This window comes from Sprattus sprattus (genome assembly GCF_963457725.1).
Source record: "Sprattus sprattus genome assembly, chromosome: 6".
NCBI lineage: Eukaryota > Metazoa > Chordata > Actinopteri > Clupeiformes > Clupeidae > Sprattus > Sprattus sprattus.
In genome coordinates this window covers 23740840-23752491 of record NC_137925.1, presented here as the reverse complement: position 1 = coordinate 23752491, position 11652 = coordinate 23740840, and the positions used below count along the sequence as shown (strand labels likewise).

The following is an 11652-nucleotide window of genomic DNA, read 5'->3' as shown; positions in this document are numbered from 1 at the left end:
AAACAGTCAAGCTACGAGCAATATAACCTGGTGTAACAATAAATAGCCTACTACTTGACATAGGACATCTTTTTAAAAAAAAAAGAAAAGAAAAGGAAGTGCGGGAATGTTGCAAGTTAAGCACTAGTCGAAGTGCCAGTTAGGACAGGACAGGATCTCTGAAGAGTAATTGGGTCTTCAAAAGCTTCTTAAAGGTAGAGAGGGACGCCCCTTCTCTGGTAGTGCTAGGCAGTTATTCCACCAACGTGGCTTTATGAACCACCTCCACTTTCCTTATATTTGGCCTGTTTTTCTGTTAAAACCCCAATATTTGAATTCCTCCAGCACAAATTCACAGAATTCTCATGCCTTAAGTCATGATTATCATGTGTCTCGTAGTTGAATAGTTACCTCTGTCCTCTTCTGCCTGGCTTCTATTCATATTCTTGCAGTAGCCTACCAGCTGTGCAAACATAATCATACATTTTCTTCGTATTTGACCACCGGTGGTAGATGCTGATATAGCTCACAGAGATAAATTCAGCATGTTTCACTTCATGTGACTTCTTGTTTCTTGATTAGAAGCAACCCCTGAGAGAGGGTCTGCTCTCATCTTGAGGGTCAATGTAATAGCTAGTGCTTATACACACTCAAACTTCTCCAATCCGCTCATTCCATCTGTGACATAATTACTCGGGTTATACCCTTCCCTTATATGAAGAGACAAATTGATGATAAACCTACAATCTTTACAGATGAAACATCTGCAGAGTGAAATTAATTGTAGGTATGACAGCAGACCTTCTCTTAAATACATCATACTTCTGTGTGAATTAGGTAGAGTATTATGCCTCTTCCCAGCAGGATCATCATCCGAGCGTCAGGAATTAGCCTGGGAATGTAAGGAGCAATGTGTTTTTGGTGACCATGTGCGAGAGGGACCTCTAGTGGTGGTATTTAGATTTGTTGGTCATTATTTCATTGCATTCGATGAGAGGTTGGCGTTCCATGCACACACCTCCGTTTAGTGCTTTAGAATGTGTCGTGCTGTAACATGTCTTCATCAAATATAATGACAGGCTACCTTTGATCCCAAGAAGATTAAATCATTCAGAGCAGTTGATATGATCATTTCATTTAACAGATCAAAAAACTAGTTCAAAGAAAGTAGGCTCTCTAGGTCACTTTAACCTAGGTTTGGAAGTATTCAAAAACTAAAAGCCATAGCTTTCAAGGGCGTGAAAAAAGCATATTCAAGAGAAACCAGGTTTACTATCCTACGATACAAAGCATATTTGTTTCATATCAAAATAAATATCCATCATCATTTCAACAGAAACTAATTAAGACCGGCGCGCGGGTTTAGTCGGAGTTTTTTTTTTTCTTGTTTGCCGATTTTCTGTCAACGATTCCCGGGACACTGAAACAAAGGGGTGCACGAAAATTGGTGGGCATGTAGCCCCACTAGATTAGCGTGGAACCATTGATTTTCGTTTTGATCCGTTGCACCCCCGTCGGACTGGACCCCTTTCAATACATTGATTTATATGGTTATACACCAACTGGCCTGTAGGTGGCGCGACACAGTTTTCTTCGAATATCCCGAGAACCGGAGGTCCAAATTGTTCTTGTATGTTTGTGTTAAGGGGCCATGTCAACCCATACCATAACCAGTCATTACATATATAGCGCCACCTTTAAAATTAAAAAGCAAAAATTAGGTGTTTTAATCGCATGCCGGTATGTCAAAGTGCTCGAAAAATTACCAAATTTGCCAGGGTCATCAAGCATGTAACCGTCCATCTTCGGATGGAGCCATGGATGGAGCAAAATGGCTCTGTAGCGCCCCCTAGAACATTTAAAAAAACCCTGCGCATTAGGGTTATTTTGGCGTAGCTTGACGGAATTCGGTCTTCATCATGCTTGGACACACCAAAAAGTTTCTTGACGCCATGGTGGCAGGTCCACAGGAAGTCGGCCATTTTGAGCGGAAGATGCGTTTTGACGGCGTTTGCACACCTTGCATCTGATCGAACTCCTCCGACAGATTTAATCGGAACGCCTTGAAATGTGGTCAGGTTACTCTTCAGCCATGGGCGACTAAAAGTTATAGAAGATTTTCTCATTAGTCGGAAGTTGTGGGCGTGGCAGACCCTCAAACTTTGCCAACTTGCCAGTGCTTGCCACAAAACACAAAGTCTCTTATAACTCTTGCGTACATTGTTTGATCCAGAGAAAATGTCTTAGGGTGGACGCTGGATCCGGCCCCAACACGTATATGCCTGACTGATATCACCTATAGCGCCACCTGTTGGTGGTTGGAAACTTCACTTTGTTTCCTCACCTCGCATGTGATTGAACTCCTCCTACAGATTTAATGGTAATGCCTTCAAACGTGGTCAGGTTACTCTTCAGAAATGGGGAATTCAAAGTTATGAGAATGGTGTGGTGTGGGCATGGCAAACCCTCATATTATGCACTCTTCACAACTTCAGTCACTTATAACTTATGCATATATTGTCGAAAGTGCACAAAATTGAAAGTGGTGGATCATTATGAGACCCCCTGAATGCATGCCAAGTTTCGTGCAATTCCGTCCATTGGAGGCCATACAAATTTTTTTTTACACCAACTGGCCTGTAGGTGGCCTGACAGTTTTCTTCTAATATCCCGAGAACTGTAGGGCTTAGGAGGGCCACATGTTTTTTGTATGTTTGTCTTAAGGGGCCATGTCAACCCATCCTATAACCAATAATTGTATGTGTAGCGCCACCTAGTTAAAAATGAAAAAGCAAACATGAGGTGATGTAATTGCAGGTATCTCTGGCTGACATGGTCAAAACTGCACCATATTGCATGGTTAAAACTGCAACAGATACACACACATACACAGAAGACATTCGTATGCACACATACACACACAGTAGACATACAGCCGCGGAAAAAATTAAGAGACCACTTCAAAATTATCAGTTTCTCTGGTTTTACTATTTATTGGTATGTGTTAAAGTAAAATGTACATTTTAGTTTTATTCTATAACCTACTGGCAACATTCCTACCAAATTTCAAATAAAAATATTGTCATTTAGATCATTTATTTGCAGAAAAATGACAATTGGTCAAAATAGCAAAAATGATGCAGTGTCTTCAGATCTCGAATAATGCAAAGAAAACAAGCTCATATTCATTTTTAAACTACACAATACTAATGCTTACACTTAGGAAGAGTTCAGAAATCAATATTTGGTGGAATAACCTTGACTGGCCTGGCTGTGTGGCATGGAGCATTGCCCTGCTGGAAAAAACATTTCTCAGAGTTGGGGAACATTGTCAGAGCAAAAGGAAGCAAGTTTTTCTTCCGGGACAACGTTGTACTTTGCCTGGCTGAGGTTTGAGTCCGATTTCACAGTAGGTGCAAGACTCTCTGGCTTGTAGGCCTCTCCAGGTCTCCGTCTAACCATCAGACGACCATGTGTTGGGCAAAGCTGAAAATTGGACTCATCAGAGAAGACGAACTAGAAGACCCTCCAGTCCGCTTTTTTCAATCCTTATGGTCTTTTACAAACCTCAGCCAGGCAAAGTAAGACGTTGTCCCGGAAGAAAAACTTGCTTCCTTTAGCTCTGACAATGTTCCCCAACTCTGAGAAATGTTTTTTCCAGCAGGGCAATGCTCCATGCCACACAGCCAGGCCAGTAAAGGTGTGGATGGAGTACCACCACATCAGGACCCTGTCATGGCCAGCCCAATTTCGAGACCTGAATCCCTTAAAAAACCTCTGAAATGTGATCAAGAGGAAGATGGATGGTCACAAGCCATGAAAAGAAGCCGAGCTGCTTGAATTCTTGCGCCAGGAGTAGCATAAAGTCACCCAACGGCAATGTGAAAGACTGGTGGAGAGCATGCCAAGACACATGAAAGTTGTGATTTTAAATCAAGGCTATTCCACCAAATATTGATTTCTGAACTCTTCCTAAGTGTAAGCATTAGTATTGTGTAGTTTAAAAATGAATATGAGCTTGTTTTCTTTGCATTATTCGAGATCTGAAGACACTGCATCTTTTTTGCTATTTTGACCAATTGTCATTTTTCTGCAAATAAATGATCTAAATGACAATATTTTTATTTTAAATTTGGTAGGATTGTTGCCAGTAGGTTATAGAATAAAACGAAAATGAACATTTTACTTTAACACATACCAATAAATAGTAAAACCAGAGAAACTGATAATTTTGAAGTGGTCTCTTAATTTTTTCCGCGGCTGTATGTGTTTGGGTCAATTCAACTTTTCTTAACAACTTTATGTGACCTGTTTTAACAAACTACATTGCAAAAGAAAAATATACCAAAACAATCCACAAAAAAGTAGTACACAAAACATTACATAACCAAATCATCAAAATCTATCACAAATAATTCCTTTAATACATAAAAATGAAACACAAACCAATTTACACACAAAAAACACATAAAAACACCCTGACAACCATGACTAATTCTGTGCCAAAACCTACTGAACAGTTCGGTGGTCATATTTTGTAACGCTTTGCGTTACGTCTAGTTTAAAACTGTGTGCGTGCATTTTTTCTAATAATATATTGTAACATGAATTTGGTTGAATTACTGCAAGGAATCGGTATCAATTTTGTGGGCAGAACACCTGGACTAAAGTTATTGCATGTGTCAAATTGGGAAAAAAAATCTGTTCTGATGACTATCTTCAGATTATTTACTTTTTGTTGCTAATATGTAAAATGCCAAGAAGTCTTCTACTTGAGACAATGAAATATTGAAATAAAGCAGGCTACTAGCTCATTAATTACTATTTATTAAATCTCAGGAATAACAAACAAATCAATCACAAGCCCCATGACAGTAATGATACGATAATAATAATATCATACATTTACATTAACAATAATAAACCATTGCAATTAATGACCATATTGTCAAAAATATAATTTGGTGATAAAACCACAGGCCCGGGAAACACACATTCAGTTATTCACAGTATTTGTGTTCCCAGAAGAACATTTAGGGTGAATGTTTGTCTGTAGTTCTTCAAAATAGACTCTCTGATTTTGTGAATCCAACCCTCGTCCTCACAATGTCCATGTGTGGGATTTCCTCAGTGCCACTTCTTCTTCAGTGGGGGGAAAGAAGACTGGAATAGCCATATCGTACTGCCATGCAGTCATCTATTGCATCTCGTACAGCAAGTCTTGGACATTTGACGCTAGCTCTTCGAAGGTTGGCCGTTCTTCTGCTTTCTATGGATGGATCCCAGAGAGAGAACTGAGATTAAACTGGGCAGGGTGAATGCTCAAAAAATAAATCAGATATTCTTGCATGAAGTGTTGATAAAATGTATACAACTTTACCTCTCGCCAGCAAGTGCTCATGATTGAGTAGACTCTCTCGTTGGCCAGTTGGGGGCGATAGAGGCGCAGACCAGTCGACACCTTGTCAACTATTTCTGAGTTATTCAACCTTTCGTAGGGCATTTTCCCCAAAGTGTATATCTCCCACATTAGTACACCTGTAATCATCACATTATTTCATATTTCTTTATTTTTATTATTACATATGAGTGGGAATATGTTGATGATCTAGAATGGTTACTGCAATATGACTATAATGAAATATGACTATGACGACTGACCATATGCCCAGATATCAGACTTGCTACTGAACTTGCAGTACAGCAGAACTTCAGGAGGAGACCAACGCACTGGGAATTTTGTTCCCGCAGAACTAGTGTACTCATCATCCAGCACATACCTAAATGGAAAACAGATCAGATCATTACATTTACTCATTTTATGGAAAGCGACATACAGTGTAGTGCATTCTATCTGTATGTACGCTCCCTGGACCTTGGCGTTGATAGCACCATGCTGCACCAGCTGATCTCTATAGGAAGCAGACAGATCTCATCACAGATCTGATACTAAAGGATTACAGATATTTAATATCCTTTGACTGGGTGTTTCCTTGTGAATATACTGAATGCAATTCTCAGTCGTAACACTCATCACAGCACAGACACACTGCAGTACCTCGACAGACCAAAGTCAGTCACTTTGATGTCTCCATTGGCAGCTACCAAACAGTTCCTTGCAGCCTGGGGAAAAAAAGTGAATCAAATTACTTTGTGTTACAGATGAATAGGGGCTAGTCTTATCTGTCTTGGACCCCCCTGAAAATGAGATGGCACATCTCAAGGGGTTATTCAAAATAAAGAGAATTTCCAACAACTTACAAAGTCTGTCTGCAACACTTACGAGATCTCTGTGGATGAACTGTTGAGACTCCAGATAAGCCATTCCTTCAGTCACGTCCTTGCACATCTCTAAGAGGTGAATAGGGGTAGGACCTTTCAGGGTTTCCCGAAGATAAGTCAGCAAACATCCGTTTGAGAGGAACTCCGTGACAATGTAAATGGGTCTTTGTGTCGTGCAAACACCGTATAGTTGGACCAGGTTTTGGTGACGGAGCTTCCTGGTTTCATTGAGAGACAAAAATGAAATGCTCAGCCTTTCCACTTGTGTAACCCAAACCTTTGGTAGTCAGAACTATCTATGAAACTAAATAGATCAATTCAGTGTTGTAACTTCTCACATCATGACTTTGGCCTCTTCAATGAAGTCAAGCTCGGACATTGATCCCTCTTTGATCATTTTAATGGCTACATCGTGCTGTCCCTGCCACTTCCCGTACTTAACCACCCCAAACTGCCCACAGCCAAGTTCCTTTATAAAGGTGAGGTGAGTAGGGTCAATCTCCCAAACACCTGAACAAAATGAAAAACAGCAGCAGGTAGGAATATGTAGAATAGCCAACTTCAGCTTATTAACAGGGCTAATGTATTCTGATTATTTAGACTTGGTATCTCATATATTGAAGTGAATATTTATAATAAGAGAATAATAGTAATAATACATCACATCTTTATAGGGCTTTTCACAGTTCTCATAGACGCTTAAATATAAAATGAATATGAAATATTTTGATTTCCCCAAATTTTGGTAATACTCACCATACCCAAGGCCAAATGGGGATGGTGCACTATCAGCTCGGTTGGACACAAAATGCTTCAGCCTACTAACTAAACCTACAATAGAGAGTGGGCAAGTAAAGGTTTAACGTTTAAGTAGTATGCTGTACAAAACAACTCACTGTTGTGAATTTTTGCTTTACCTGCTGAGTTATGCTGATGGTAGTTGATGAGGTCCGGGATTGAGCTGAAATTGTGTGACTGCGCCAGATAGAACTGGCCTTGCGAAGTGGTGCAAATATTGTAGTGTTTACACATGCCAACAGTCTCCCTGGTGGAGAGGCCAAGGATTTAGTTTTCAATGAATATGGTCAGTAAGAAAAAAAGGTACAGGTGAGATATGTGCATTAAGTCATTTCAGATGGCTACTGCAGTGTCATGGGCTTCTTATGCATCTGATCCCAGCTCTGTGTAGCCTGCATTGTGTGGACAAGCACAGTCCCACAGTGGACTCAAGCTCGGAACTTAGGGGATTGGAAGCCCACGTGCTAGCAAAAAGGCTTAAACCCATGGGTGCTAGCGTCTGTTGCCAGCACATCTCTTAAGTTGTGAGGTTTACTTAAGAGTGAGGTTTACTCACTATACAGCACTGTACCTGATGGCTATTGTTACATCTGGACAGGAGACTCCGATCCACCATCTCCTATCTGCTCTCATTTTCACTTTGGCTTTTTTTTTCTTCTTCAATTGCATGTTCTGCTTTCTGCTCATTTACTGTCACTCTCGATCAGATCTCCAGAAACTCACCCCCCAGCTTTTGAGAACACCGACACTGTGTACTTCCCAGCTTTGCTGGAGTCTCGTACTAAGAATCCACCATCTTTGTTCTGTGAAGCACAACATATAGTACATAGGATTTCTGGTACAAATCAGCTTTTGAAAAGAAGTTTATATTTCTACTTTCATTATATTTGGCCTGTTTTTCTGTTAACCCCCCGATAATATTTATTTTCCCCGGCCCAAATTCATATAATAAACATTTATCATGTCTTGTCATGATAATCGTGTGTCTCATAGTTGAATAGTCACCTCTGTCCTCATTAAATGTTCTGCCTGGCTTCTATTCATATTCTTGCAGTACCACCTGTGCAAACAAAAACATACATGTTGTTAGTATTTTTACACTGTGGGTATCTGCTCATAAAGTTCATAGAGATACATTCAGTAGTGGTATGTTTCACGCTTCTTGTTTCTTGAGTAGATGCAAACCCTGAGAGATTCTGCTTTCATCTTAAGGGTCAATGTGATAGCTAGTGCTTATAATACTCACTCAAACTTCTCCAGTCCGTTCGTTGCCTCTGTGACATAATTAGCTGGAATATACCCTTCCTTCCTACAAAGAGAAAAAAAAGCCACAGTGTTTATTTGATAAAACACACAATCAACAAACACATCTATAGAGTGAAATTAATTGAAACTCGATTTGAGTCAAGAAATGAGGTCAGGTATGACAGCAGAAGTGTGAATTAGGTAGAATTACTGGCACGTAGACCCTGAATTATGCTAGTCATATTTTACTAATTTAATATTTCTGTAACCATCTCTTCAGTTTTACACACCCGTATTTATCTCTGGCCTTCCACCAGTTGGCATCGCTCATTTCCAGGATGGTGTACTCCTCGTCCTTCCTCAGCTCCAAGTCTGTGGGCGCCATGGGTGGGTATGAGTACTCTGCTATCACGGTGCTGCCTGGGCAAGGGCCCTGCTGCTGGGGCTGCGGCGGGGGCTGTGGGGGGAGTGGTCTGGAGGGCTTCTCCTGGTGGGGGGCACACAGGTAGGGGATAAGAGTTGGACATATATATGTACGATGATTGTGAGAAAGAAATAAGAGAGAGAGAGAGAGAGAGAGAGAGAGAGAGAGAGAGAGAGAGAGAGAGAGAGAGAAAGAAAGAACGACAGTTCTTCACGTGGAGAAATTACTGACCTCCTCTGGTGTGGGTGGGAGAGGTTTTTGGGATTTACGATGTCTTTCGGATCTGTTAGCAAACCCTTCAAAAGAAATCATATGAAAAGCTTTAATTTAATGAACACACATTCTCTATTGTACCACAACATTTCAGCATTACAATCTATGCCCTTTCTATATCTATGCACATCATATGAAAACTACTGGATTGTTCAAGCAACGTCAAAGCAGCAATAAGGAGTTCTGTTTCAAAGCTAGCAAGCTAACTACCTAAAAGGCATGCAAAAACCTTGCAAACACCACCAATAGCGCAGCTCACACTGAAAGAAGCTTGCCAACACACTAACTTTTGGCAGTAAATCTGGCAATGTCATGCTGTGAAAGCTTTTCTTCCATTTTTGCAGGGTGTTCCAGCCCGGTACACAGAACTACATTGGGCATATCCTGGATGCCTAGGTGTTTATCTGTCCTTCACATGACCATATGCTATCAAAATGCATTTGAGGATTGTACCAAATCTAGTTGCCTATAAAACCATACCTCAAAAAGTGTCAAATTGTTGCATATTGTTACTTTAATGTGTCACAGCCCCTTACCTCCATTCCTGGTTTCTAGCACCCGGCAGCCCATAGCCTGTTTCACAGCCTGCTGACAGCATCTCCATATGCCATCTTCCCAGAAGCGAGGGTGGTACTTATGCATCAGGTCCTTGTTGAACCTTACAACTTGAACACAAATGTGTTGGAAGACATTTCCATTAAACCAACACAAGATTTGCATGAGTGGCGAGAACTCGAACAAGATAGATAAATAGAGTCATTCAGTGTTGAATGACAAGCATAGGGTGTGTCATGATTTTGGCCTTGATTAGCACACTGACCATGCCTTATTTTGCGTATCCATAGTTTCCGGATGTCATCTGACTTGGAAAAAACGTAGAGAGGTCCTTCATCATAAATGATCTGTGTTTAAAAAAGGAGACATCTTTGTGAAGTAGCACTGATGCTAGCTGCAGTATTAACCTACTTTTGCCACTATTGCCTTAAGACTATTGTTTTTTGAGATGAGGTGCTTTTGATTTTCGCCTAAGGTAAATCACACAAACACCAACCTTCTGTGCATTGCTTCTGACTGAGAAATTCAGACATCGGAATGTGCTAAATGTCTAAATGTAGAATCCTTTTTCCCTTACCGTAGAAAGGAGCAGTCACCGTGGCAAAACAAAAAAGTAATTGTGTTGGAATTCTAAAGCGGGGAGGTATGGCAGTGTATGAGGGGCATCATAAAAAGTAGCATTACATAGTAAAATGTGATGACCACTCAGGGTGAACGGCTGCCTGCTTTATCAGTGTGTGTGTGTGTGTGTGTGAGTGCGTGTGTGTCTGCATGTGCGTGGTATTCAAAGTTGCAACACCTGCTGTGCTCATGGCCTTTTTTCAAGAGCCCTGGTTTCACTTCTCACTATACACTTTCATGAAGTCAAATCATGTCGCCTCTCCATCGTGGTAAGAGCGTATCGGGGGAACTGCACTGGCTCGGTGGTGTAAAATGCATATGGATACATGAACAATCGATGCCTAATTCACTTCCTATCTCTGGTAGGAATCAAAGAATGTGAACCATAAGTATGTACATGCCAGGCTTGTCAACAGTTTCAAAGCACCAAAGATTTGAAACCACAGCTACCCTTTTTTTTTATCACATTCACTATTAAGAGTTGTAGCACAGCAGCTCATCTTATCAATACGTTTACTCTAAGTTGTTAAGTTTCAATGAAACTCTAGGAATGGCATGGGTGAGAGGGAAAAGATAAGAAGTTTTAAAAAGTTCATCAGTACAAGTTTTTGGTCACACTTTATTGGGATAGTACCCTATAGACTATCTACAGAGGTTCAGACTATGAACAAACAATCTGTTGAAACTCTGTTGACTATAATTTATGGTGATGGTTGGTTAAGGTTAGGGATTTGTTGTTAGAAAGACTGTCCTTGAATTTCAATCAACCATCTGTAAAGTGTAGGCGGACTATCAATATAAAGTCTTACCAATTTTTCACCTACATATGAGGAGGAACTCACCTGGAAAGGAAACTGTCGTTCAGGTGGAGAGTTGTCCTCTGGTATTACAGTCTCCACACATTTTATCTTTTCGAGTTCGATGGACCCCTTTAAACTTTTCTTTTTCTGTTGAAAACAGCATATTGAGCCACCATGTTGGTCAGCTAAACTGTCACGCATTCAGAGATCCTTAACAGCATGTGAAAATTCCCTTACTTGATGTCTGTGTGATGGATAGCTTACCCCTTACTTGATGTATGTGTGATGATGTATGTGAGTGCATAGCTTACCCCTTTCTCAGGGTCATAGTCATAGTAGGAGATCTTGTCATCTGAGAGAACAAATAATCTCTCCTTGTAGTTTAAAGGTGAAGTCTTTTTCTTCTGTTGCGAACGTTTTATGAAGAGCTGCTCTAGGTTCCTTTCTGACATGATGCCTCCGCCTACTTATCTGAAAGCCACAAAGATTTTTGACAAAAGCAAACAACAAGAATGGGTTTTTAAATCTTGAAATGTAAATAACTTTGAAATTACTAATAAAGGCATTATCATCAGGTCTTAAAGGAGATGCTTCTCGCTACAATGAATAGCCCCTGCTGGCCATTTGGGAGCCTTAACCAGAACTGCCTGTGGTGCCCTTCCCCACGTCAAATAA

At 40.5% G+C, this 11652-nt stretch overlaps 1 protein-coding gene across 1 annotated transcript; it reads right to left on the bottom strand.

Moving 5' to 3' along the window:
- Positions 1-5176: 5176 nt before the first annotated feature.
- btk (Bruton agammaglobulinemia tyrosine kinase) lies at positions 5177-11429 on the bottom strand (the record flags this gene model as incomplete). Its single annotated transcript, XM_080840112.1, has 17 exons — positions 5177-5248; positions 5360-5517; positions 5641-5759; positions 6038-6102; positions 6263-6479; positions 6600-6771; positions 7018-7092; positions 7179-7306; positions 7783-7862; positions 8065-8119; positions 8306-8368; positions 8595-8791; positions 8960-9024; positions 9538-9666; positions 9822-9903; positions 11020-11124; positions 11289-11429. The coding sequence occupies 17 exons, from the start codon at positions 11427-11429 to the stop codon at positions 5177-5179; spliced, it is 1923 nt and encodes a 640-aa protein (XP_080696238.1).
- Between the last annotated feature and the right edge of the window lie 223 nt (positions 11430-11652).